This window comes from Linepithema humile, chromosome 2 (genome assembly GCF_040581485.1).
Source record: "Linepithema humile isolate Giens D197 chromosome 2, Lhum_UNIL_v1.0, whole genome shotgun sequence".
Lineage (NCBI taxonomy): Eukaryota > Metazoa > Arthropoda > Insecta > Hymenoptera > Formicidae > Linepithema > Linepithema humile.
Window position 1 is genome coordinate 35,266,622 of NC_090129.1, and position 27,272 is coordinate 35,293,893.

At 35.1% G+C, this 27,272-nt stretch overlaps 4 protein-coding genes and 3 long non-coding RNA genes across 15 annotated transcripts; 2 read left to right on the top strand and 5 right to left on the bottom strand.

The window, feature by feature from the left end:
• Nucleotides 1-772: 772 nt before the first annotated feature.
• On the bottom strand, nt 773-3,113 carry Dysb (Dysbindin). Its single transcript, XM_012379327.2, has 6 exons — nt 2,614-3,113; nt 2,297-2,528; nt 1,830-2,119; nt 1,603-1,758; nt 1,400-1,540; nt 773-1,318 (listed from the first exon to the last, which is right to left on the bottom strand). Exons 2-6 carry the CDS (start codon nt 2,350-2,352, stop codon nt 1,230-1,232), a joined length of 732 nt encoding a protein of 243 aa, XP_012234750.1. The 5' UTR covers nt 2,353-2,528; nt 2,614-3,113; the 3' UTR covers nt 773-1,229.
• A 1,554-nt stretch (nt 3,114-4,667) lies between these two features.
• Nucleotides 4,668-9,556, bottom strand: LOC136998067 (uncharacterized). Of its 2 annotated transcripts, none has more exons than XR_010888635.1 (3): nt 9,411-9,556; nt 8,871-9,170; nt 4,668-4,982 (listed from the first exon to the last, which is right to left on the bottom strand). It is a non-coding gene; the product is annotated as an uncharacterized lncRNA (long non-coding RNA). The 2 variants fall into 2 exon arrangements; XR_010888636.1 differs by having other exon boundaries at nt 8,871-9,173.
• LOC136998071 (uncharacterized) lies at nt 6,487-7,678 on the bottom strand. The gene is made up of 2 exons (XR_010888642.1): nt 7,539-7,678; nt 6,487-7,122 (listed from the first exon to the last, which is right to left on the bottom strand). It is a non-coding gene; the product is annotated as an uncharacterized lncRNA (long non-coding RNA).
• Nucleotides 7,918-19,292, top strand: LOC105679349 (transcription factor Zelda-like). 6 transcript variants are annotated; one of them, XM_067349993.1, is made up of 10 exons: nt 7,918-8,057; nt 10,534-10,631; nt 13,319-13,776; nt 13,860-14,146; nt 14,429-15,691; nt 15,754-16,049; nt 16,397-16,486; nt 16,604-16,814; nt 16,922-17,023; nt 17,135-19,292. In XM_067349993.1, the coding sequence occupies exons 1-10, from the start codon at nt 8,011-8,013 to the stop codon at nt 17,472-17,474; spliced, it is 3,192 nt and encodes a 1,063-aa protein (XP_067206094.1). In that variant the 5' UTR covers nt 7,918-8,010; the 3' UTR covers nt 17,475-19,292. The 6 variants fall into 6 exon arrangements, with proteins under 6 accessions (XP_067206094.1, XP_067206095.1, XP_067206091.1 ...); XM_067349994.1 differs by having other exon boundaries at nt 16,409-16,486; XM_067349990.1 differs by having other exon boundaries at nt 16,397-16,814.
• On the bottom strand, nt 11,210-13,408 carry LOC136998075 (uncharacterized). Its single transcript, XR_010888647.1, has 2 exons — nt 13,273-13,408; nt 11,210-13,189 (listed from the first exon to the last, which is right to left on the bottom strand). It is a non-coding gene; the product is annotated as an uncharacterized lncRNA (long non-coding RNA).
• A 346-nt stretch (nt 19,293-19,638) lies between the features above and the next one.
• LOC105679399 (uncharacterized protein C1orf198 homolog) lies at nt 19,639-21,810 on the top strand. Its single transcript, XM_067350059.1, has 3 exons — nt 19,639-20,113; nt 20,205-20,529; nt 20,610-21,810. Exons 1-3 carry the CDS (start codon nt 20,091-20,093, stop codon nt 21,192-21,194), a joined length of 933 nt encoding a protein of 310 aa, XP_067206160.1. The 5' UTR covers nt 19,639-20,090; the 3' UTR covers nt 21,195-21,810.
• On the bottom strand, nt 21,214-27,199 carry LOC105679397 (uncharacterized). 3 transcript variants are annotated; one of them, XM_012379416.2, is made up of 11 exons: nt 26,617-27,199; nt 26,054-26,331; nt 25,627-25,826; nt 24,724-25,223; nt 24,178-24,357; nt 23,337-23,917; nt 23,105-23,177; nt 22,747-22,900; nt 22,463-22,660; nt 22,153-22,365; nt 21,214-22,020 (listed from the first exon to the last, which is right to left on the bottom strand). In XM_012379416.2, the coding sequence occupies exons 1-11, from the start codon at nt 26,752-26,754 to the stop codon at nt 21,992-21,994; spliced, it is 2,544 nt and encodes an 847-aa protein (XP_012234839.2). In that variant the 5' UTR covers nt 26,755-27,199; the 3' UTR covers nt 21,214-21,991. The 3 variants fall into 3 exon arrangements, with proteins under 3 accessions (XP_012234839.2, XP_012234840.2, XP_067206125.1); XM_012379417.2 differs by having other exon boundaries at nt 25,627-25,808; nt 26,617-27,198; XM_067350024.1 differs by having other exon boundaries at nt 26,591-26,756.
• Between the last annotated feature and the right edge of the window lie 73 nt (nt 27,200-27,272).

The following is a 27,272-nucleotide window of genomic DNA, read 5'->3' on the forward strand; positions in this document are numbered from 1 at the left end:
TTTATAACCGATATAAAGAGAAGCAGCCGCTGTAATACCAATGCAAGTATTTACAAAGCCTCTGTGCAGCTTGTCGTATAATTGTTCTCTCCTTCTCCTTTTCAGAAAGTGTGGATCCATTGTGCACAAATTATTATTTGTTCACCAAATATAACAATTCTCGCTTGTGCTGAAAATACATCATTTAAATTACAATGTGATTACCAGATACGATATTGTGGTATACAATTTTGCAGTACAAATAACCTCAAAAATTGTACCGAAATAATAAATACAATTCTAATTGTTATACTACAATAATTGCATACCTCGATTATTCACAGTTTAAGTTAACTTTTCTGCGAATGGCAGATAGAATTTTTTTTCTAATTTACTTTTTAATTCATATTTGTGAATTAAAATACTAGTTTACGCCGGATACCATACCACGGTTTCCACGGTATGACGTTATGATATTAGTCAGACGCAGTCAGATGTTAGTAAAGATTTGGACCAAATCTCAATATATTTTCTGGTATTTCTTGTTGAATATATTCCTCTAATAATTTTTAATTGAAATTTACGTTATTTATTTTATTGAATAATTGTTAAGTAAAATAAAATTTAAATTGATTATATTTTTCTATATGCAAGTACCTATTTTTAAAACATTAGTTTCAGCACAAATTAATATTATTAATATTAAATAAAAGCTCATTACATATTTATAAGTCAAAGTTTATTTGAGCAAACACACTATTTGTGCAGGACAATAGGGTAAGAAAAAAAAAACTTGTTTTTTTAATACATAAATTATATTACATTCGACATAAAAGATTTTTTATTTACAATTAATATGTTGATTTATTTCATTGTGATACAAGTAATTTAATAAAAAATATAATATTTTATCTTATACATATATACATTTACTCAATATTATTTATAGAATAAAAATCAAATTACTTTTTAATTAAAATGTTGAATGTTACAAAATATAATAACTAAATATACCTATATCTATAAGGATTATAATGTTTTATTAAAGTCTAGACATTTGATATATTATGCAAACCTTTCGAAGAATTCAGCTCAAAATTTTTTCACTATTTTTACAAATTCTTTTATATTAAAAAACTTGAATTGTCTGAGTCACAGCCCTAATATCTAATTGTAAGAAATGCAGGTGAAAATTACATTCCATCACATACACACACATTTTAAAATGAGGGGCCTTGATTCTTCTGCTTTTAATTTTCCAAAAACTCATCAAATGTTTTCGAATCTATGTCTAACACTATCTCGTCCAAAGATGGCCCTTGTGAAGAGACTGGTAACTCTAAATTTGAAAGAGATAAATCTATCAATATATTATATTCATATATACATATATATAATAAAATAGATGCACAATGCATACTTGGTATCGATCCAGTTGCTTTATATTCTTCAAGATCTTCTTTAAAAGCTTCTTCAAAGGTTTCCCGACGTTCTTTCAACTTTTTTTGTTGGTTTAATTCATGTTGGGAGACTCTCTCAATGTGGTCACTAGCCAATTTTGCTAAAATATTAATATAAAGTAAATCATTATAAAATTTTGAATACAAAATATATAATATATACCTTTGAAATTATTTAATTCTATCAATTTCTTCTCTTTGTATAAAGCCAATTGAAATCTATGATCCAGTTGTCTACTTTGTAAATCTAGCATCTCATTTAGATCTTCCAATTGATATAAAGCTCCTTCAACTTCCTCAAACATTTCTTGCAAATTGCCTTAAACATAATAATGGTTTGAAAAAATTTGTTATTTGATTTAGATATATGTATCTCTGAAACCAAGTTACCTATCTGATCCATAAGATCTTGAATTGCATTATTAATTTTTGGAATGTAAGCTAGAGTGCTGTTCAAACATGTGACATTATTCCATTCATGTTGCAGCTTCTCATAAATAGAAGATATCAATGTATCTGCTTGCTGAGCTTTCCCTGCATTTTCTTCAGCAAGTTCATGAAGTTCATTCCATTGTAACTGGAAACGATGCAATATGTCTGCACCAGCATTATAATTTACGTTCCGTACATTGGTTAATTTTTTGCTTTTTGGATGCTCAGTAGTAGACAATCCCCGAATACTGAAATAACAATTCAAAATAATATTTTTACTATTTAGATTGCTATCTTTAATCTAGTTCTATATACAGTTTCCAAGAGACTTGTCACTTTTTTATTACCTATATCAAATATACATAGAAAATAATAATAAAGATAAAAGCAGGCAATATATCAAATGTATATACAAAGTGTTTTACCTAGCAGATATACCTTCTTGCACTGTCTGGAATTTGCTACGTAGTGATCCAAACATTTTACTGGCTTGATAACAAACATTCGCTATTAACCTCGAATGTAATTTCAGACTTTCAAACTGTCACCAAATTTTCTTAACAACACAAATATGTTATTCTCATCATTAGATAACAATTCTATGAGAAATGTTATACTTATATTCTTGCACATCACATTTATTAGCCAAAACAAAGGCTAGAAAAATTTTTATATCTGTTTATATTTTTGGATTCAGCTTATATTCGATAAAAAGATATGTAAGAAACGTTAAAATGCATACATCGTGAAAGTTGTGTTTAACAAAATTATTACTTTTGAACTATTTTGCCATGTTACAACAAAACTCTTAAGAGCTCGCAATGTTTACAAAACAATGCACACAGCTTTAACCAATTTGCAAAATACGAAAATTCTTTTCCTGAAGTATATCACTCAATCTACGATAGAATGTCACAAGGTTTACAATTTAATTAATGGAAAAATAGTATGTTTTTGAATCAAATTACATTGCACCGAAACGAGACAGAAGTCAACGATATCTGATTGTTGTTGGTAATTCGATTTGACGATGATAGTATCGACAGATCTATAAATACGAGACCATTTAATTGTAGAAGCGTAGTTTAGATGGAAGCACAGCAAGCTACGAGAAACGTTGATAATTTCGTTTCAATTTCCGGTTGGTAACACTTTGGAGCTGTGTACAATAATTATTTATGCACAATAATTGGCAATGTAGCTTTTCGACATATTCCAATCTATCTTGGTAAGTTAGTTAGATTTTTCAAATATTTCTCAAATTTTTTTTTTCAAGGACACTTCAAGATTGATGCAATTTTGCAAACTAATTTTTTGAGGACGCACTTTTAATTGGTCTTGTGCGAAAATCGTTAAGCTATTTGAAATATTCATTAAAAGTTTAATATAGTTTAATATATGTCTTTATCTGAATTTACTGAATTTTTATTGAATTTAAATCAAACAATGTTTAGAAAAAGTTTCTTATTAAAGGTTATAAAATAAAAGATGAACGATTTTAATTTCAACATGGCTATTTCCATAAAAAATGATTCAAGTAAAGAGTTCTTGCTTCTATATTATTCTATCGCATATAACTTTTTTATTTTACGACTTGTTAGATATTTAGATAAAAATAAGATTTCTAAAAATAAATAATATAACATAATAGAAGAAAAATATTACACAGATTTACGCCTCAAGTAGCAGGCAGTCATTATCTGACGTTGTTATGTCATTAAAGTAACCGATTATGATTAGTAATTAGAACGACAAAAAAACGTCAGATTCACAGAATGTCTTGAGACATTTTTTCCAACATCAGGATATGTTTAAGATAATTCCAGCATGTTTTGTGTTATTTAGGGTGTATGATTTTTTTTCTTAATATATTACAAATTATGCAATTAGTAGAGTTCACAAAATTCCATGAATTTCTGTATTTTAATAATAATAATTTTTAGGATCAAGAAGAATAGTGACCGAGTGACATAATGCAAAAAAATATAGGAAAGAGGGGTATTTTTTCATTTATCCCTTGGGTCTGTGTCTTCAAAATGAAAAAAGATCACACAAACCAAGCATGAACTAATCCAAATACGAAATTTAGAATTTAAAAATTATCTCACAATATTACGTAAGTATCATTTAACATGTATAACTACTTCCTTATTTTAAAATGTAATGTAAAAAAGTCAAAAAGTAGAGATTTTTTTTTAAGAATTTGATTTTTTAAATGTTCTACTTGTTTACTTATTCTCATATATGCCTTAACATTTTATATATATATTAGTAAGAATTGGGCCAACATTTTCTATATTTCACACGGAATAAAAATAATCTACACAGAATACAGTTAAACGTTAACATTTTATATATATAGATATAATATTCAATACTTTTTCAGTTAGGTTTGCTGACTCATATTGCATGATGTTATTCATAGTTTTCTTAATTTAACTTAAGCAAATAAATATTCACAAAAACCAATCATAAAACCTATTATCTTTAAATATAAAATTTTGCTTTTCTTATCTGTATATACCTACGTTTTTTAAACTGAAAACAAAATAATACATATACATTTAAATAATAATAAATATACATTAAAAAGAAACAAAAAAAAAAAAGAAAAAGGTTAGAAGGTAACAAAAGTTTATTTATTTTAATCAAATTTTTTTAAGAAGTAAAAAAATGTAAATTTTTATGTGCATTTGTCACAAACACAATCATCATAGTTTTTCTTCAGTTCAAGTTTTCATAATTGCTAATATATTGAATGTCTTAAATATACTAATATATTTATAAGTAAAAGTATTATGCATTTCAATAATAATAATAATTATTATTATTTATACAGGAAAAGATGCATAGAAGTTGCATATGAGACAAAAAATCGACTTCAATATTTCAATGACAATTGAGCGATTAATCATGCCGATTCTACGTATAATTGACCAACTGTCCCGTTCACGATGTCAGGAATTTTCAATGCATTGAACTGCCAGATGGCTGGCTGGTTGGTGGGTTGGTTGGTTGGTTAGTTGGTTGGTTCGTCCGTCCGTGAGCAATTTGGCAACGTCGCTAAAGCTAAACCCTCTCCTCCTATGCTTCTCCATGCTGTGTTGGTGCCTAGCAACCAGTGAGGTCAACAAACGAGGTCAAATTATGAATTAACTGCACCATGAGAAAATATGCATTGCTAATTAACTATCAACTACCCTTAGAACGTTAATTGCTCTTCGAATAACGGATCGCTCTCGTACAAGCATAAAAAATAAAAAAACATGAAAATTATATAAAAACAATTATTTATTTTAGAGAAGAAACATTCTATATCGATTTTTAAATATTAACTTTGTCTCGTAAAAAAACTACGTAGAGAAAACAGAATTTTATCAAGTTATAATTTATTATTATTTTATTGCAATCTAACTTTATTTATGATAAGTAAAGTTATTCATTTTTTTTATTTTGAAAAGTAATTAACGTTCGAGAAAAATTTTTGACATTCGCAATATAATTAAATTTTTTATTTTTATGAAGGTTTATCATTGAGAAATTTTTTTCAGGAAATAAATGAGTAATAATAATTCTTATACTGTGAGAGAACGCCTATTAATAGATACCATCCTGTCTTTTTATAGCTGCACGCCAATAAAACAAAAAAAAACGAGGAAGAATTACCATATGATTGTATACAAAGGAAGCACAAAGGTATTCGAAGGACATCATTGTGTGAGTATGGGTGAGAGAGGAGTGCAAATGGAGGGATCGACTCAAAGCAAACCACGCATTCATTGGTTTGGTGAATGTGTAGAAGCACTTCTAGGTAGATGCGGATAGACATCTGTGGAGTAGACACAGGAAGAGAGAGAGGAGGAGAAAGGGGAGAGATACGGGACAGACGGGGAAGTGGATGAGGGTGTCCCCTCCACTGCGTTTCCAAGTATTCTCTCTCTGTCGAGTGCGCCGTTTCTGCTGTTCCATCATGTGGGGTGAAGGCAAGCAAGCGCGCCAGCAACAGCAGCAATCGACTGACCAGCAACACAAGCGCAGTGCGAACGTGGAAAATTCCAGTCCTATTTCGTCTCTACCCTTTTATGACAGGGGTGGCAGGATGAAAGGTGGAAGAGGAGAAGCGTTATTTTTTTATTGCGCTCTCTCTCTACAGACGCATTAACTCACGTCACGGTTGAGTAATGTTGGTTTATACTGGGTTATTACATTCCATGCCTGCATGGACTAGCTATATATTTCATTATTATGCTAAAAGGCATTCTCTCACGAGATTATTTTAGGATGCGATATATCACATTCTCTACGTGAATGGTAGATATATAATTTTAATATAATTAGTAATTTTTTAGTTGTAATATTATTCTCGTTTTTGCTGTAAATTAATATTTATTAAAATTTTTCACAGTTTTATAATGAAATAAATATTGGATGAACAGTTTAGCGACGAAAAATATTCTGTCCTGATAAACAGGGCAAGGAGGAAAGCTCAATCGATTTTAACCAGCTTGCAGTCCGAATCCCGGGTCTCGAGGTATTGTTTGTTACTCCTGTTAATGATCGCATTAATATTCACTTGTTAATAACATATGCATATATGAATTAGAATCTACTATAATTATATGAGAAATGTAAATATTTATTATCTCATTATGTATTACACATTTAATCTACTACATTAATTCTTTTTATAATATAATTTAATAATAATAGAATAAATAAGCAGGTGGCGGAAGAGAAGAGGAGATCATGAATTTATACGACCGAAATTGTAATGTTCTTTTACAATAACTTTGAACAAACTTTGCAAGATGCAATCTCGCGAGACTTAATGAGGCGTCGTCAGACTTGAAGTTTTTTTCATCACTCCTCTTCCTCGCTGTCCAAGGCTATTCGTAACTTGAACAAAACTCATCAGGAGGGAATCAAGCTTAGAAAGTCGTGCGCAACTCGTGGTGAAATTGTGCTTGAGGGGAGACAATAGAGGGGATTGGTAAATCACTGTACGTCACAGTACTTTTTATCTCTTCGTCTCTCATTCTCAATCTTCTTTCTCCCCTCTCACTCCCGCCATTTCCGTACTCAAGTTACGCTGCTACTACTATATCGCGGCAATCTTGCCTGCTCCATAAAGAGGATTACCCTTTCTGCGCAAACTAACGTGGCTATTGCGCATACTAGTACGAAGTTTCTGTTAACCGTAGGACGGCTATGTGGCGGGGTGGGAGATGGGCGGGATCGATAGTCAAGTATTCTGTGAAATGAATACCGGTAATATATATATATATATATATATATATATATATATATATATATATATATATATATAAATATATCGGGTGCATATTTGACCCCTTAATCATATGTTTATAGCTTTACAACGCAGACCACAACAATGGGTCGGTACAATAATGGGCTTTGCTGATTATACTGTTTTCATTAGCTTCCTGACCTTAACTTCCTGTATTAACTTCTTATATTAACTTACTGAGGCAGCAAAATAATATGCTAATTTTTTGTTGCCATAACTTTCAAAACTCAATAAGTGACACGACTTTTGTATGTGCAGATTGCAGACAACAAACGGAGCGTGGCAACAACCCTCAGCCTGGATTTTATTTCTCAATTCTTCTATTCACTATGAATAATGAGTCATCGGAGTTTACTCACCTCATAGACAGTGCTTTCACTTGATTAACAAGAATTATTTTCGAGCTGGATAACTATGATTATACAAATATCCTCGCTCCAGTAATTGATGTGAAAAATCCATTTTTTCTTCGATATATTAATGAATTCGGGTAAATCAGTATTCTACGTTTTTTTTAAATCTACCAAATCAAATAGAGTTTCCTCAGTGAGGGCTAAGTATACACCCCGACGTGCTATTTGGATATCTCGGACAGAGATCAATAGACGGCAGATTCGGCCGTTTTCGACATGTTCCGTTAAGTTCCCCTACTATATTCGTCATCGACCTCCAACCATTACCAGCCACGCCTCGCTCGCGTTAACTTCATAGATAAAACCGTTATTCGAAATGCGATTATATCATCTACGCATTATAGATTTTCCTTAAAAACTACGCGTTTAGAAAGCACCACTCGCTCACCCTCCCAGCATATACATACACAAACACCAAATGTCGTTTATTTGGATTCAACCACGCGTACCAGGAAGACGCCGTCGGTGAGTGACGAACCTGGATGTTTAACCTCTTTTTGCATGTACGAGGTCAAAGGGTTTTCAATCAGCAGGACTGTCACATTGTATCATACAAAATTGTATTTATTTTTTCCCTTCTGACTTTAAATATTTATCATGAACTTTTATAATTTGTCTATTATTGCGTGACTGTTGTTACATAATTTTTTTCATAATATGCATCACTGAGGAAAATCTATACGTGTATCGAAATATTTTTATATAATATCATAACTTTGCTAACTCTGAAAAATATTTTAGATCGGAATGTTGAGAGAGAAAAGCAAAGAAAATTATTAGCATAAAATTATTAAAACAATAATCTTTTGAAAAATAAGCCGATTGCTAGAGAATAATAGAAAAACGCAAAATATGAAACGTCGTATTATTTTTGTATACGGCATCACAGACCAAGAATAGAAGCGATGGTTGTAATTGGTATTATGTCAAGGAAGGAAGTAGTACTGCCGCCACTTGAATTCCCACGGAAATAGAACCGTCACGAGATTATGAATATAAGTTGTCAGTGGTGCAGCAACTTTTAAGTACGATGGATGACGGGTGGCAATTGGATAGCTAGCGTTGACGATTCCCCTGGAGAGAATTGCACGGTATAAGGGTTTTCAAAGCTATGGTATTTGGACAAGCGAGTGTGAGCGAGAAAGAGAAAGAGAGACGGACGGGGGTAGAAGACGCGAGCGGAAATTTTTAAAGGGAACGATGAAGATGAAAGAAAGAGAGAATAATAGGAAAAGCGACAATGCGCAGGAAAGGGATGGAGGATATGGAATAGTTTACCGGTGCGCCTGCGTCACGACCAGCTGCTGCTCATTGGTTCCCCACTTGCACTTGACCGCACGTTAGGTTGACTTAATTTCAATTCGAGCTCCTTCCACAACCGTTTTCTCTCGTTGTTCTTCTCCCTCCGCTTCATTCTCATCTCGCTGTCGCCTATTCGCCTGCCTATTTGCAATATCTTTGTATACTTGTATACACGCAGAAGCGTGTTGTTGATTCAGTGTGAGAAGCATACACGCGATACGCGTGTGTCGGTATACATACACGTATACAAGTATACAGCAGAAGTGAATCCTCCAACTGCTGACAAAAGAGAGACGGTGAGAGCGGCTAGTAGGCAGGATGGAAAGGGAGAGGGACGAGGAGCAGTGGAGGGTACAAGAGAACAAGAGAAAGAGAAGGGGAAAGCAGCATAGAGAAGGGAGCAATAATCCCGCCGTCTGCAACAACAGGCGGCGCACTCTGCCCCACGAGCGCGCGCGCGCGCGCGCCTTTACAAAACAACATATCTGAACATTCTGAACCCGTCGTTGAACGTACCTCAACAGTTCGGCACGATTCACACCGAGTTGATTATCCTGTCGTTCGTTCGCGCGCGCTCGCTCGCTCACTCACTCACTCACTCACTAGCCCGCTCGTTTCCTGTACGCTCATCCGTGTTCTCGTCGCCGCCATGTTGACAGCCCGATATACTACGTACTAATAATAAGTTCAGACTGGACACACGACTAGTAGGACGACGGACCGCAGTGGCCGGCCACCGCCTGATTGCGCATCTCACTGTTTTGCTCATAGCGAATAAGGAGTGTATTATACACGGAAGTACAGTGATCATATAATACATTAAGTCTTTCATGTTTAATTATATGTAAGAAAAAGTCTCCTGAGACAAGCATGTGAACACGCGAATGGAATCGACGACGCGAAGGATCGACTACTTTGCGGCGCAATTTTACCATTTTGATTTAACGCGGATTAAGGATCGCTGTCGCTTTAACTCGCGACACGGGAAAAGAAGCTGATTCTCCCGCCTGTCACCGACGCCGCTCAGCGCGCCAAGACGATTCGACTAAGCGCGCGTTTAATTGACTTTACCTACGGTTGAACAGTGCGTTTACCGATTCGTTAAACGTTTTGACAAAACGGCGTGTTTGCGTACAGTTCTCGAGTCCTTCTGTTATGCTTCGCACGTGTAAATTGATCGCGTGACCACCGAAAGAGCGCCCGTCTCTCGAATTGAGCAAGATCAGAGTCCTGATCGAGAAAGATCACGGAATTTCCACTGTCCGGTGGTGGTACGTGCATATTGGTGCTTGCTAACAATCAGTGGCAGTACAATATTCATACTGCCAATTAGTGTTCGACAAAGTTGTTCGAATTAGGATTAGCCGATGTTGATGACCTCATGACAATCTGCACTATTGATAACAATGCCTGTAAGTAAAATACGTCGCAAAGTGCAAATATAATTTATGCGCCAAAAAAAGATGAATGGACAATTGTAATAATTCGCGTTAAATCTTGCGTAAGATGCGAGATGATTATTTGTGTATATACCTGCGTGGATTGGATATAACGGGATTGAATATTCCATGTTGACGAGTGAATTTTTTTTCGCCGGCATCTCTCGATAAAACCTCGGGTATTGTTTATTTGTTCGCAGATTGGAAATGAACAGTCCGTTGGATTTTGAGGAATTTAAATTTTCCGCACAAAATAAGATCTGTAAGGACGGCAGGGTGACGCTATTACAAAATTTTGGTACGTGTCTCTGTATAGCAATAAACAGCTGTAACATAGACCAATGTTAATTCTACAAAATGTGATTACTATATTCACAACGAATACGTGTTGATATAAAATCTTTCTTTCATGTCACAAATTGTACAATTCTTAAAAAAGATCTTTGGTAAAAGATAATTTAAATGTTTCTTTGTTTATAGATATATTGACATTCTCTCTAGTTACATATATCGTTATCGTTTTGAATCGTATAGATGTTGGTAATTTTACAGAAATTTGTTTGGTGTATAAATTATAGAAAAATGTTGTCTGACGCAGTATTATCAATATCATTAATATAATTTTTCAATGTTCTAATTTCTGTATTAAAATGCTTTGTTAAAATGCTTTATTAAAATGCTCTTCACAGAGCCAGATTTAAAGTTACATTATATCCGATGCATTACTGTATTTTTAATATTGCCATTTAATATTTCTCATCTCGAATTCTTTTAATGTTTTTACTGTTGATATATGAAAAGAGTGGTCAGTATTTCTTTTATGCCTATGTTAAGATTATACACGCTATCTTGTGTTTATTTCTTTATATATATATATATATATATATATTTCTTATTTAAGTTTTTAAATATTTCTTATACATAGCATAGCGATAGAAGTAAAAATGTTACATTGCCAAATCAATATTTATGAAAGTTTAATACACAAGTTATTTTATAAAGTTTAATATATACGTGATTTTAAAAAGTACATTATAAAACAATTTTATATTAAACAGTTATGGATATTAATTTGGCAGTGTAATATCTCTACTCTATTGTTTGCCACCAAAGGGTCTATTTCTGTTTTATTGCTACACTATATATTTTAACTATAAAAGGGGTTTTATAAAACCTCTTCTATACATGTGATCTAATAAATTATAACTAACTACCAACAATACCACAACTATAGTATCTGATTGTGCAATTATTCATGCGCTTTTTCAGTAACAATTTTTTTCTTTCGCAAGTCTTTCAGAGTATTGTTCCTCGATACAAGTTGACAATAGCTATCAAAATATTGACATACCTCTGCTTCTATCATACAAATACAAAATCATTACATGATATATCATCTTAGTAATCCTCGGCTCATATAGAAGTAAACGCGCGAAAGCTTTTTGTGAAATAAAAAAAAACTCTTGATTATTCTGATGTTGACTGTACGAGTTAGTGTTGGCTGTAGGTTAGGAATTTGTAAACACGTGGCGCGCGTCAAGAACCGCGCGTAATCGCTTCGCCTGATAATGCCGTGTCGTGTAATGTTTCGTTTCAACTCACACTTTTAACTTACATCTTGTTTGACAGGGAATACTTTCTCATTTTATTAATAAGCTTGACATTGTCAAGTAGCGTTCTTCATTATGGAGTACAGTACAAATGTCTCGTCACTAACAAAAATGCTCTTAAAAGCGTACTCTTGAAATGATTTAAGGTGAAATATTCATACGAAAAAATCAAGATTATAGTGTTTTGTCAATGATAAGCGATGAAAGTCAATCAATTATAGTGACAAAAGTTAACACGATCAGATAAGATTCGCTTTTAAGAGACTTGAGATTTTTTTAGTGACAGGGTGCTCTATACGTTTTTTGTCATCCGTTTCTTCTTGGTGAAATGTACACAACTGATCACGTGACCGCTCTGATAGATACGTGCTTAGATGCTCTGGACCCTGTGCTTGGTCCATACAAAAATTAATTGTCACTATTTGTATTGCTTAAGTTGTATCAATAGCATTTTCTTCTTATAATATATTATTGACATTACTCTTTCCAAGTCATAAAAAGAATGAATTAATAATATGCTATAAAAAGAAATTGATCATAATCGTATCTAAGCACGAACCTGTATAGCGATCACGTGGTCAACTGTGCGCGTTACGCATGCGGACGGAGATGGTGTTGGTGGCGCATGAGTGGGAAGATGTCATGGTTGGGAACATTGCATGTGAGAAAACGCTGCGCTGGACCAATCGGTGGCGGGAAATTGCGCGCCGATACGAAACCGGCCAATACGGTGCGCGCTTTAGCCGCATATCGATTGGCGAGTCGTGTTTTCAATTCTCGGCGAAAGTGAGAGGCAATTATCCCTGGCACCGACCATTTTGCGCGACCGTATTCGCGATACCGTCGCCAGACGATTAGGCAAAAACGCGCGCAAATCGATTTGTTTACGTATCCGCATGTAAACATTATGCAGCCAGTTGCTACGCCGCTGATGTAACGTGCATCTCTTTGTCTCTCTCGTGTGTAACATGTGCGACGAATGCACATTCGCGCAGAACTGTCGAATCGAGTGACACTGTCGCGAAAGGCAGCATTAATGTTTTGAGCGGCAAGAAGAAAAGCGCGGCAAATCGCAGATTACTCGCCGAACTGTAAGCATGTGCGTTTATACCAAGCCATCATCAAACGATCAATCTTCATCGGTGTGCCATCTCGGTGTGCCATCTCGGTGTGCTGTTGCTTGGTCTCCGTCTCTTTTCCATACATCCATCTCTCCTCTCCCCTCCTTCGTATAACGATGTAACTTCTGCGCACAAAACAAAACTTTACACGTACTATACGTTGCTGTGCGCGTGTGTAATGCATGCGCGCGATACGGCAAAATGTAACCTCGGCGAAAGAGATGTAATTATGATATCCATGCGTTATGTTTCAGACGAGCGTGCAGGCACTCCCAACTCGCTGGACGACAGCTTGAGCGGTCAACAATTGCTGCTGGATTGCGGCATTTGTGGCCAACAATTCCCTACGAAAAAGCAGCTGCGAGTTCATATAAATACTCACTTGAGGAAACCTCGTATTGTTCTCAAGAGAGTAACCGGTCCAAAGGCAAAGGTGTGTACGCAGAGCGACACATATTGGTTGGATCCTGAAACAAAAGGTTCACTAAAATTAACTCTGAAGAAGCAGAGCACAGCTGAATCTCTTAAACTCACACTGAGGAAGAAGTCTTCGGAATCAGCGGACTTCACCGTAGTACATTCTAATTTCAATTTGGTCAGAAACCATCAGCAAAAAGACGTGGCAGGTGCTAAAGAAGATGATCGAAGAGATGACAAGCCAACAGAAAACTCAGTCAATGAACCTTTTGAAAACGTGATGGTGGACCAACAAGTGAGCTCTTTGTTAGACAATGTGACAGTAAAGTTTCTGTGTGTTCAAATTCTGTGTGTTTTCTACAGTGATTTTATTTACAGGATGATTATGAAAATATTAAATTTAACACGGATGAGCACAACAATCCTCTGGAGGAGAATGAAAGACCGTCCATAGATGTTAATGAGGCTGATTCTGGTGTAGGGAGTGATATGGCAAATCCATCTGAGAAAGAAGATCAAAATGTTGATGACATACAAGCTACAGATAACTATGACAATTCGGAGAAAAGGCTTTCGGAATCCGAGGATCACGAAGAGTCGGATGCTTTGGAAGCGACATGTAGGGAAACTATTGAAAATTTGAAGAAACTTGGCGAACAGTCCAGGTAAGCGATATTGATAATCGATAGTGCGGATGTACCAAACGCTCGATGAATCGCTCAACTGATCAATTTAAGATGAGAATGCTAATATAGTATCAGATGTTAACATTAATTTGATGCAGTTTTTTTAATAAATTTCCAAGTACAAATGATATAATTCACTTTTATGTTGTTTATCGTTTGATTTTTATGAGGTTAATTGAATACTTTAGTCATATCTTGCTAAACAGATAGTATTATGCAATAATTGATGATGTAAATTTAATATTTTTTTGTTTTTTACAGCTCTAGATCAACAAGTCAATTGATAGACAATTCATCTATTGAAGAAGAAGATGATAGAAACAACGATTCCAGCATGATACATAATCTTGAACAAAATCCTTCCATCAGCATTATTCCAAAGTCTTCCACGTTTCCTAACCATGCGGCGCAACGTGCTTCATTGTGCGACAACGAAGATAAGAACAGAGAATCGGTCGAACCGCAGGCACAAGATTTCAACTGGAATCAACTATCCGCAGACTTGTCGAGCAAGAGCAATGAAGAGCCTAACAAAGAAGATGGCGAACAACAGGCGGATACGGGCGGCGATAGCAACATGGAGAATGCTGGATCGCTCTTGCACAGCTTCCTCATTGAACATCAGAGACGCAATCCAAACGAAGTGTCATTATCGAACAATCTGTCGGCCGGCGAGACAGCGGAGTACGTGCCCCTGGAAAAACTGGCGGAAACCGTCAACATGTGTCGCTACTGCAACGAGAAGTTCAAGGACATTACACAATTGGACGAACATCGTAGCAAAGTCGGTCACTATCAATGCAATATCCCGGATTGCATCAATCTTAACTTTTATTCGCCGATGGAGGTGTCGATGCACCGAGCGCAAGTTCACGGCACTCCGCTCTCACCGAGCGTAAGCCAACTGTCGCCTCATCAATTGTCGAATGCGAATTCACCGCATGTTAATCAAAGTTCGCCACACGTAAATCAGAATTCGCCGCACTTGAGCCGAGCGTCGCCACAATTGAACGCTGCTACGCATTCACCTCACACTGCCGCACCAGTGGAGACATCAACAAGTAGCTCGCAACAAATCAGTAGAAACTCGCCGTTGACATCGCCGCATCAAACCAATTCACCGACGTACAATGCGGCGGTGGCGGCGGCGGGAGGCGCTGCGAGTCAACAAATGCAAATATCACCGGTAAACTTTGAGCAACTACCACCACCTGTACAACAACTGGCCCAGCAAGTGCAGCGTATGCCTCTTCCACAAACGCAAATGCCCCCTAGTCTTCCTCCAGGCGCTAATACGATGATACCTGGACCAAATTACTTTGTGCAACCGCCAGGACGACCGCCGATGTACAGAGTACCCGGTCCACAAGGTATACACTACCCTCCGCACATGGCGCATTTGTACCAATACGGACCAGGTCCCTATCCCCAGATACCTGCGCCTCCCCCACAAATGCATCCCCAATTGCCTCAACAAGTTCCACGTGGGCGATATCCATCGGCAACCGTCGTTCAAAATAGCCGGTAAGCGTGCTAAACCTCGAGCACGCGTCGGAACACGTTTGTCGAACAAATTTTGCTTTCAGAGCACCACGAATACCACAAACTACCGGTTCTGTTCCTCGTCAGCGCATGAAGAGACCCATTCAGCAAGCTATGCAAGTTCCACCGCAAAACACTCCTGCAGCAAAGCAGAGGCGTATGGACGTTCTATTGCCCGATAGAAATGAAGATGCGGATTGCCATGTGATAGCGCAACAAAAGAGAAACGATGGACTACCCGTTATTCAAAATGTTCAGGGAGCTACCACTCAACAAACCAACAGAAACGATTCTACGATTCATCTCACGGATTCAATCACTCTAAGTGTTCGGCAACCAGGTAAGTTTATAGCGAGAGAATATTTCATTGTGATTGGCTTAAATTACTGTTTATTTTTTATGCACTGCGATATGTGTAAAGTGCCTCTTCTATGAAACTTAGTTTCTATGATTTTGCGTTAATATATTGCTTTTACAAAATTTAAGTTTGTTACATTTGCAATTATTAAATTTAATTTTCATTATATTTATACATTTCTTTTCGCAAGCTTGTCTGTTGTTAGCTTATTTTACCGCATTCATGTGTTGTACTTGTGCAAATAGATTACAAAGAAAATTATCATATAATTACATTCGCAGAAGGGGTGCGTTACAGCAAAATAAAGTGTTATATTTACTAATCTAAAGGTTCCACCCCAGCTCAAGTCCAGAACACATCGAGCACAGGGGGAAAGAAATCCGACGCCAAGGCGGTGGCGAATGTACTCGCGGCTCGAGGTATAACAGTTACTCCAGCTGCAAATAAAAATAAAACAAGTGAACAAAACAAGCAACAGATACCCTCACAGCAGCAGCAGAGGCCACCACCTTCACAGCCACCTTTAAATGTTACAGCGCTCAATCTGAATTCTGCTATTTCTATCATACCAACTAGTTCACAAAGAAAGCAGCAGGAGCAAGGGCAATTTGCTGTTCCGCAGAACAAGCAAAACAAATCGCCGATTAACGATCAGGTTGAACGACCACCGAGACCACCGACCGTCGATCTCACACAGGACACTCCACCGCAGACCATGCCAGTCGTTAGACGTGGTCGGCCACCTAGGTAAGAATTCTTTGTACTACACTATTTGCATGTTTTATTAACGTACTACAATTATGAATCAATGAATAATTCGTGAAACAAATGCGTTCTACATTTGCGTTTTCTAGAACATTGTTAACGTGTCAAGTGTGCGATAAGAACTTTCAAAATCAAGACATGTTGACGCAGCACATGGCGAGTCATCGGACGACTAGCAAGCTACTTCATAGGTAAGTCAAAGTCACTCACTTGTGTTTTTTTTTTCTTTTTTTTTTTCTTCTTAATAGTGACATACGCAATATAATATAAAACTAATCAATGCGCAATTTACTTTTTTCAAGGTGCAACCTCTGCCCCGCTCAATATCCCACGGTTCAGGCACTAACAACGCACAAGCAGACTTATCATAAGGAAGTCGACACCGTGGCGCAAAACGGAGGCACGGAATTAGCTCTACCGGTTGTGGACCTAAAGTCGCCGCATGTCCTAAATCGCTTGGCGAACCTAGGCATTCAAAGTTATATACCCTTGTCGCAATTAAGTGCTCAAACTGGTGGTTACTTCGGTTTACCAATCATTACGATAGACGGTGCGAGAAATTCGAGTACTTGCAATCTGGGTGCGCTTGGTGCTACCTCCATATTAAGTCTCGGTCCTCTTAAGCATTTGTCGAACAGGTAACTGTGGACGAATTTGCATTCAGTCTATTCTACGTGCAATATACCGCCCTTTGATTACTATTTTCTTATTCAAATTGATTTGCATATTACTGTGTTGCCATTGACCATGACATATATTGTCTTGATTTCGGAAGAAATTTTTGAAATGTAGCTTAAGTAAAACTGTCGTAAATGACATTTAATATTTAACATATATACTTGAAGTATATAAGGGTTTATTTGTGAAATTTTTTTACTTTAGTACGAGAGGAAAAGAAAGTTAGTTGACGACTGATTAAAACTTAAAAGTTTGTTTATAGATTTATTTATAGATAATTTATAGATTTAGAGCAATGCAGTATTTTTCACCAGATTTTTGTTACTAAAGTTATATTAAATTTGATGAAATAAGATCTAAAACTCTATTAATCTGAAACGCGTTAAAGCATAAAATATATATATGTTCAAAAGGAGTCTTGAATGATAGCTTATTTTGTATATTTTTTTTAAATAAAGATATTAAATAGATATTCCGCTTTTTCAACTTATAAATTCTACGTGTGAACACAATATAAACATGTTTTAATTTTAATAAGTTACACACAAAAGTAAATTTAAATTTCTATTAATTCTCGTTTTACTATATGAAGAAATTATATTGATAATAAAAAATATAAAACAAACACGTTATTTTGTGTGTAAAAAAATAATACTTTGGTTATTTTGTATGTGCGATTATCTAATTGATATTAATTAAACTAATATCAATTACTGATATCAATAATTTGTATCAATAATTGATATTAGCAAATCAAACAAAATTAAACTGTTTAGAAGTGAGAATTTTACAGAAATACATATATATGTGCAATATATGCAATGAATTATGATATGATGTATCGAATCAGAATTATTTTATCAGGACAATTTTTCAGAAAAAATTGCATTAATATATATATATATATTCATATTCATATGTATATGTATATGAGAGCAGCGTTGATAGAATCGTAAAAAATTACTCGATAATTTCTGTTAAAAGAAGAAATAAAAGAAAGAAGCTTTTACTTTTTGTTTGACCAAGTATTGAAGCGCAACTTACTAAGTTGTATATACATTTTGTAAAAAAAGGAGAGAGATAAAAGCGGCTAAAAGCACATATATATTCGTTTATACCTGAAAAATGTCTTTATAATGATAATAAAAGATGACATAAGTAATATCTAAACATTATAAAGTATTCATACACACGATATCATACGCAATTTCTTATTTATTATCATTCCTGTTACATTGTTACATGTGTGTATAATTATTATTCTTTATATAGATTATATATACGAAATTATTATTTACGAATGATAGTTACATGTATATATGTGATATATATTATAATGTATATTATAATACATATAATATATTATAATGTATATTATAATATGTACATATATCACATTTGTGTATTTATAGTTTGCACACTTTAAGTAAACCGCCGTTTGTTTTGTCGAATTCGTAGAAAAACCATCTATAAGCGACTGATTAAGCAGATATTAAAATATTGTATATATTTGTATAATAATAAAAGAGAATAACACGTGGATATTTCCGTCGCAATCCGGATGTACAAATAACAGTTGGGCATTGTTAATCTTCGTTCAAAACGAATACACGATAAACGATTTTGTTCCTTTGTTATTTAGAGTTGTGCAGATTCCAAGACATCTTATTTCTGTCTTACATTTGTTTCATATCTGAGTATCTTAAGACTATTTTGGCTTTGTTAATTTAAGCAATTTTTGCCATTTAAAAGAGACTAGTAATAAAGGTACATTACTTTTTTCATCAGACTCTTATTGCCACTTTCCTACCCATCAGTCAATCAAATCAAAATCTAATTTGTATTTTTAACAGTATTGTAAGAAATTATAAATAGATTATATATATGTATAAACTGTAAATATAGTTAACTATTATTACGCGTAAAATGAAATTATAAAGACATATAATTTTTATTTATGCAACGTAATTATAATTAAATAAAGTAGCTCTACAATAAAAATCTTATGATCCAAATCTCTATCTCTAACCGTCAAAAAAAATTTAAGGACACCAAATTGCGTCTTCCAATTTTCGAAAACGTGATTAGGCGTTCTTTGGCTATTGAGATATCGAAAAAATTGAAGAACGCGATTAGGCGTCCTCCAATTTTTTCAACGATCAGAAGAACATTTCATTGTGTCCCAAAAGATTTCTTCTGAATCCGTTTCGCTGGTCGTCGAGAATTGCCAAAAGCAAATAGTACGATTCAGAAAAAAATTGTCAAAGTTATTGACTGCGACTAAATAGCGTTTACTGTGGTTTACTGTTCATCAATTGCCTGTTTGATGGCAGTACTTTCACCTTCGTGTCAAGTTTCTGAAGCTGCGTTATGGCAAATTAGGATTTCTGTGCTCTTTAATTATCTCCAATAAACACGTTTATTTTAGTAATTAGCATTTGTATTTTTGTGAACGTGTTCTTTAAAAATGATAGTTACGTGCACGTTCGAGATACTTGCGTTGTGCATTTATATGATCATTACGTGATACTGTAACAATCGATAATTGTTACGTCAATACAATTAACTCTGCTCTTGTTTATGTCATCATTATCAAAGATTCAGTAAGTATATCAAAAGTCTTTTTGGCGTTTTCATAATCATAGTTTTTATTTTATTAATAATTTTATTAATAATCATACAGCTAGTGTTAAGCACCGGTAAATTTGTTCAATTTCAGTACACCAGGATGAGTTCTAGCACTCTTACCGCGAGAGCGGAACAATACTTTTACAGTATAAATCCTATAGCTCAACGGATTGGCGATGACATAACTGCAACAAAGGAAGCTTATGAAGGGCTGTGGCATACTCTGAGCACAGCGGAGCGTAATCAAGCTATTAATGAAACTATAATTCAGCCTGAAGTAGCCTTGAAATATACTTTGAAGAAAGTAGAATCGACCAAAGAATTACCTGAATGGTATCCAAAGCTACGTATACAAACTGGAATGAAATATGTTATAGACGAAACTGGTTCCGTGAGTGTAGCAGTATTATTAATGTTTAAGAAAGATTATACATTAAGAATAGATGAATAACACATCTTGTTGCATTACAGACATTACGATGGCGAGATGAGCACTCTGCACCATTTTCATTTATGACTCAGTCACAGATGAATCTCAGTTCGATAGATTCTAATGAAGAATTGAAATCCAAGTCAATGAGGACCTATTTTGGAGAATCGCCACACTTTTCCAGTCCTGTGAAGGCACAGAGAAGTAATCCTTGTTCATTGAACAATAGCTACAGCTCCGCACACCAAGTTGGTTGTTATCAATCAGATTGTTACACCAGTAATCTTTTTGAGAATGATCAGTGCAGCAACTTATTGACAAGTGGAATCAACAACGAACACTCCGACAGTATATTTGCCAAACTTATCAATAAGACTTCCTTGTTGAAGTTACAAAACAATGTCGAAGATGATATGGAGAGTTTGGTGAGGGATTCTGATACAGATAAAAGTCAATCGAATACCATGGTGGTGATGTCACGAACAAAATCGAGCGACATAAATGAATCGACTGCTTTGTTAGAGACACCCAGTTCGTACAGCAGTTTTCAATCGTCTCAATTGAATCAAGAAGAGGAGGAAAGAAGTATACCAAAGACTGGATTTGAGTTTCTTGATAACTGGTAAGTATGTTCTTTTGTCAAAACGATACGATTTTTTCGTAAGAAATTTTTATTACATGAAAAATATATTTCCATATTATCCTAGTAATACACGCCGCTTATAGAGGCATAAATATACGCGTGTACGTGTGTGCGTGCGTAAAAAAATAGAATATATATATTTATAATTATGAAAAATGTGAAATATTCTTTATAAGTATGATTTTTTAGAAGATTTTTTATACCTATATTTTATTACGCTTTAATATTCGTGCTATACCATTTATATAACAGATAACTCAAATAGTTAATCTTCTGACTGAATAATCCAGAGACTGAAAAGTATAATATCGCCCACATAATTTTCTTCCCATTCGATCTTAGATCTTGATATATGTAATTATATTACTCGTCGCTTGGAAGTCGAACATAGCCAGTTTGAAATTGTTACCTTCTTTACAGTATTATATTTTATAGTATTAATATCATATATAATATATATGCTTATACGAACAAATACGCTTACTGTATTTTGAAATAAGTGTCTGATCACTATATACAAGCAGTAATTTAGCTTTAAAAACTTTATGTAAATTATCTTGTCGATTGTATATCAGTATACACATATCATGAGAACTTTCCTTACGTCATTATTATTTTCATTTAACCTATAACCTATAACATTAATCAATATGTCACTATTAATTATATTACAAATCATAATTTGCTTCTTAATTCCCAAGAATTTTTCAAATCCAATTCATCGACGTCTGCAAAAAAGCTTGAAGCTCTTTTAATTGTTCTGAAGGAAATTTATTCGATTCAAGTAGTCCAGAATCCGGATAACCAAACTGAAAATATCACATTAAAATATGAAAATTTGTCTCCACTTTTTTTTATTATATGAATGTTTTGTAAAATAAATAAATTTTTAGAATAATATATATAAAATTTTTATTAATGCATAGTTGACGCTATCATACTTTCTCTATTAGGAGATTGTATGATCGTTATGTTTTCGTCACCGCTGCCGTTTTGAGCGATTTCGGAGGTCCGATAGTAATTGAAGACGTTCTTTTTCGCTCGAGAGAGTGTGCATATCCCATGCAAGTCCGTCGTCTTCATCAATCGTCTGGCCTCTGACTTGCGCTCGAAGGGTGACATCAGTATCAGACGCCGCTTCAACGATGTTCGAACTGAGATTTTAAAGATTGGTGATTTCAAATGAACATCGATAAAAGTTTTATAATATATTGAATTGTTTTGTATACCCCTGCATTTTATTTTGCTCACCGTTAGTATCAATTTTATCTCCTGATGCACCCTTACATATGTTTTTCGATTCCCTCAACAATCTGTCGGTCAATGTAGATAGACTTCTTGAAGCGGCGGCTGATTGCCGAATGCCGTCGTTGCACGATGATCCATCAAAAACATTGGGCAGAGATTTACCCTTTGGCTTCAGCAGTGTAATTTGTGGAAAGCAACAACCTGACACAAAATATCAAAAATTTTGTGAAGGACATTAAATATTATATATATTGTAAAAGATAGAAGTTATTAAATTTTCGCATTACCTTTTCTTTCTGTATATTCTATTGAAGGACTGCATTGTCCGCGTCCCGAACACCTTTGTCCATCAAAACAATGTTGGTCCTCGGAAGATACCGAACGCTTATCGTCCCCTGTGCGACTATTTCTATATTGTTCCATCGCTTGGCGCTCCAATTCCTGCAGTTCGAGTACGCATGTAGTGTGATATTCTACTCTATATAACTGAATAAAAATTAATCGAAGAAATGCAGTTTTGAAATTTCGATTTCGAGGAATTTATAATTTTAAACGATCCTTAGATATTTGTTAATTTTTTTATTCGTCTATTTTTTTGCGCGTATTGTTTAGCCGCGAGATTAATATCAAAATTTGGATTATTGCCTGGTATTTGAGCGCTAGCGATTCTTCCGAGTTTCTGTATTGTTCCATCGCTTGTTGCTCGAGTTCGTCGTATCTAGAAACCATAAAAATACTTATGCGTGCAGTGATAAAATTTTGATTCAAATTTAGACGATCTTCGCGAAATAAATGGAATAAGTAGAATCAGAAAAATGTTGGCAGAGAGTATTAAATGGACATAAATTTCGAAATTAAAGAAAAGAACTTCACGTGCCTCTTCTCAAAGACATTTTCCGGAACTACTCCGCTCGAGGCATTTGCGAGAACGTCTCTGTAAAGTGGCCGCTTCATCTTTTTATCCTTCCCTTCAGCGTCCAAAGTCTTGCATCTTGCGCTTTCGTTCCCAAAGATTCTGTCCTTCGATCTTGCAGTTTCGCACGATCCTTGCTGACTTTGCGAAGCAGCAGCGACGGTTTTCCAGCTGGTGCTGGCTCTTTTATCGTACTCGTATTTCTCTTCAAAGCTACGCAACTCCGATACCAATGCGTTCACAGCCACGATCTCTTCAGCATTCTTCGCGCAGTGATCCTTGTCGAGCCATTGCACCTGCATCTTGTGACCGGAAGTTCTCAGGTTCTGTTTGGAGTCCGGGAGGAAAGGTGATTGAGCGGTGCTTTTCGCGTGACCGCGTCGTGTCTTGATGCTATTCTTCGTTAGTAGTATGAGATTGTTGAAATCGACTCCTTGATTCTTCCGTTTCGACGTTGGTTCCTGGTACAGTTCTATCGGTCGCTGATATACAGGTATGGGCGTCGTTGGGCTCGACTGAGTGCATGGCACAAATTTCTCATACATCTGCAAGTTACGCGCAGCTTTGTCAAGATCCTTGATTCCAAGGTTCAAATTTATTTATATACAGTAATTTATAATATTTAATATTTATTTTTATTTTTTGGAATTTTTTCAAAAGAATTTTTGATAACAATGCAAATGTAGTGTTATAGATTCTCATCGATTAATTAATTTAAAATAATTATGTATAACAAAGAGTATAACTTTTGGAAGATAATTATAATTCTTCGGAATTTTTTGAGTTATCTTTATTGAAAAAATACCTGTAGAGGACGATGGCCGATCGTAGCATCGTGAATCGGCTGCAACGACGTGCAAACCGGCAGAGGAGACGAAGCAGCCGCTAACTGTAGCTGCATCGGTGGTGCGACTCTTTGGAACCATTCCTGAGAAGATCGGAACACGTTCGTTTCTGTGGCAGGTAATATGGACATTCTGGTGTTCTACATAGAGAAATTGTAAAATAAATTATTGATAATTGAATACAGAAATCATTTAAAAAAAGACATTAAGAAAAACGTCATCAAACAACGTTCATCAAATCGTATTAATTTCTCATATAAAGTAATATAATTATCCGGTTTTTCTAACTTAATATAATCAATTTTTAATTTAATTTAATTTTTAATTATTAAATAGTTGCGTGTAAAAGTATTTTAAATGTGCTTTTTGATTGTAAATATGCAACGATTTTATGTACATACATGTGTTATATCGTAATATCGCTGAACTATCACGGAATTATTAGAATGCGGCCTTAGATTTTACATAATCTGTTTCAAGAGAGATTTCGACAAAATTCTTTTTACCGGAAATATAGTTTCATGCTGCGGCCTATTGTAGGGAAACAGCTCGCTCTGATAGTTTCTGTCGTTGAACGATGGAAAATAGCGTATCTGACGAGCTTTGCGTTCCTTATCGGCGTTTAGGCTATACGTTATCGGAACTGGGATTGATTTGGGGAAGAATTCCGGCACTTCGGCGCTTAGGATCGGTGGCGGTGGAGATGGTAGTGACGGCGATTGCAACGGTCTCCGCTGATATTGCGCTCTCAGAATCAGAGGCTGATACTGCAGCGTGCAATAGAAGGGTTGATGATGCTGGGTGGCGGGCTGTATCTGCCGAATAATCCGTGATTGCTGGTTCTGCTGATGACATTGTTGCTGTTGCTGCCGTTGAAACTTCCCCACGTTCCATATGTCACGCACAGCATCGCTCTCGATGCGAGATTGCAGCTGTATTTCCGCGATGGTCTCCACGGTGTATCGCTGATGACGGGCGAATGTTTTGGTTGATCTTTCATGTGATTCTGGAAATCAAATGTATAAAAGCATCAACAAAAATTCAATTTGTGGAATTATGTATATCTCTGAAATTTAAAATTAGAGATTTGTTTTGAAATATTTGAATCTTATGGTAATCTTCTCTCTATACTCTAACATATCGCACTTTTAATTATGTTTTGACCACTTATAATTTATTAAAACAATTTACGTTAGCAAAGAATTAGAATATTAATCAATAATACGTGACACGATTAATAAATAAGTATGTATAATTAATAAACAGGTACGTAATTAATAAATAAATAGCCTGGAGTACAAATGTTAAAAGTATTATTACTTTTGCTACTTTTATATAGGGATATGCAGATAATAATTATACTTTGTTATCTATATCGTTGCTAATGTCTAAAAATAAATACTGCTCACCACTTTCATCTGATTTATGAGTCGAAAGCGACTCGCCATATAATCCAATTTTTCTGCTCTCCTTCAGATCGATCTTCTGACGTCGTTTTTTCGAATTTTCGCTCCAATCCGATTGGAAATTCGAGCAAACGTTTTCATTTTCCCTCCTCAAGGTGTTGCACTTCAGTATTGATATTGCTGAGCTTTGCAAATTGAACGTACTATTAACGAGATATTAAAATCCAATCATAATCAATACAATGTGCATTTAGTATTTTTATGCCTGTAATATAAAAATCGAATGTCGTTGAAATAAATGTTAATGATAAATAATGACGATGGATTGTATCTGCTATTACTCTCTGATATTATATTCTCATAATCATTAGATGTTTCAGAGTGAATTTCGTAAAATATTAAAATAATACAGAAGCTGCAGCAAACTAACGGTTCCCGATGTGATCGCGTGCGGCTCGGCGAGATTAACCGGGCGAAGTGTTCTTGAACTTCAGGAAGCATCCACGGTTCCACAGCCTCCGTTGCTGGACGGAAATGGCAAAGTCCGCTACCCGACGATTTACCATCGTCCGGCCTGTACATTCTCTCGTGTTGCTCATCGTATTCGTAATTACCGTACTTCGCCAAGCGCGATTCGGAGATGACGTCTCGGACGAGTCTCGGACGATAATCACTATTTTTCTCGTACTTCGCAGTTATTTCGCAACTCTGACATTAACGATAACTTATCATTATGTCAAAATAAATTCTTCCCCTTATTTCAGCAGCTCTCAAGTATATACTGTATTTCCGTTACTTTTTATAATTGAACAATCTTTTTTTTTATCTTTAATAACACGTTGTACGATATTTTTAAATAAAGCTGCGTTTGAATTTACTAATATTAATTCGTTTTCTCAAAGTGTCCTTTCGAGCAACAATAAGTGACGAAAATATATCAAGGAATTTTTGTGAAGATACGAAATACTTTAAAGTATCTGTTGCGCATCTCACTTGAATCCAGAGAGAATGGTTTAACTTTCGGAAAGGATCCTCGGGATCGAAGGTCCAGGCTTTGTCGGCGATCAGACTGACGTTTGCGTAAGCGCTATTCAGAAGCTCGTCGTCGTATGACGGAAGTGGAGATATCATTATCTGTACATTATAACCAATCGATCAAATTCCGGCAGTCTGACGAACTGAGAGGCCGATAACTTTTTGTGTAACTTTTTCTCGCGTTCGCACTTTCTCTCGTATCTCGTTTCTCAATTCACCGACAGTTTAATCTTAACAAATAATAATGATAAATAGCAATAATAAATAATAACTACTAATTAATTCCAAGTCTCACATACGCAACAAAATCAGCTTTGACAAAAGTAACGAAGCGATATAAAAAATGAAGATCGAAGCTAGCGCGATCTCTCAACTTAATCACACAACAGATAGTAAAATTTTTTCAAACACTTAAAAAGAAGCGGTAAAGTGCACACATTTTTTATTTTAAATGTCACTGAATATTTGCGGCAATTAAAAAAAAAATACGCGATAAGAAAATTTCATTTTATGGAATATTATAACTGGCAATTGTTTCCAAAGTGAATTAATATATAAAAAAAATTCTATTAATATTTCATGTTGCATATAAAAATTTGAAGCGGGGTACGGGG

Coding starts and splice junctions, on each gene's coding strand:
- Dysb (XM_012379327.2), bottom strand. CDS start 2,352: ATGTTTGGATCACTACGTAGCAAATTCCAGACAGTGCAAGAAGGTATA. Junction 1,541..1,602: donor AGAATTAAATAATTTCAAAG/GTATATATTATA, acceptor TTAATATTTTAG/CAAAATTGGCTAGTGACCAC. Junction 1,319..1,399: donor AGCAACTGGATCGATACCAA/GTATGCATTGTG, acceptor TTTCAAATTTAG/AGTTACCAGTCTCTTCACAA.
- LOC105679349 (XM_067349990.1), top strand. CDS start 8,011: ATGTCGTTTATTTGGATTCAACCACGCGTACCAGGAAGACGCCGTCG. Junction 8,058..10,533: donor GTACCAGGAAGACGCCGTCG/GTGAGTGACGAA, acceptor ATTTGTTCGCAG/ATTGGAAATGAACAGTCCGT. Junction 16,050..16,396: donor TCTAAGTGTTCGGCAACCAG/GTAAGTTTATAG, acceptor ACTAATCTAAAG/GTTCCACCCCAGCTCAAGTC.
- LOC105679399 (XM_067350059.1), top strand. CDS start 20,091: ATGTCATCATTATCAAAGATTCA. Junction 20,114..20,204: donor TCATCATTATCAAAGATTCA/GTAAGTATATCA, acceptor GCTAGTGTTAAG/CACCGGTAAATTTGTTCAAT. Junction 20,530..20,609: donor TTATAGACGAAACTGGTTCC/GTGAGTGTAGCA, acceptor GTTGCATTACAG/ACATTACGATGGCGAGATGA.
- LOC105679397 (XM_012379416.2), bottom strand. CDS start 26,754: ATGATATCTCCACTTCCGTCATACGACGACGAGCTTCTGAATAGCGCT. Junction 25,827..26,053: donor ACGCGATCACATCGGGAACC/GTTAGTTTGCTG, acceptor TCTCGTTAATAG/TACGTTCAATTTGCAAAGCT. Junction 24,358..24,723: donor AGCATGAAACTATATTTCCG/GTAAAAAGAATT, acceptor TTCTCTATGTAG/AACACCAGAATGTCCATATT.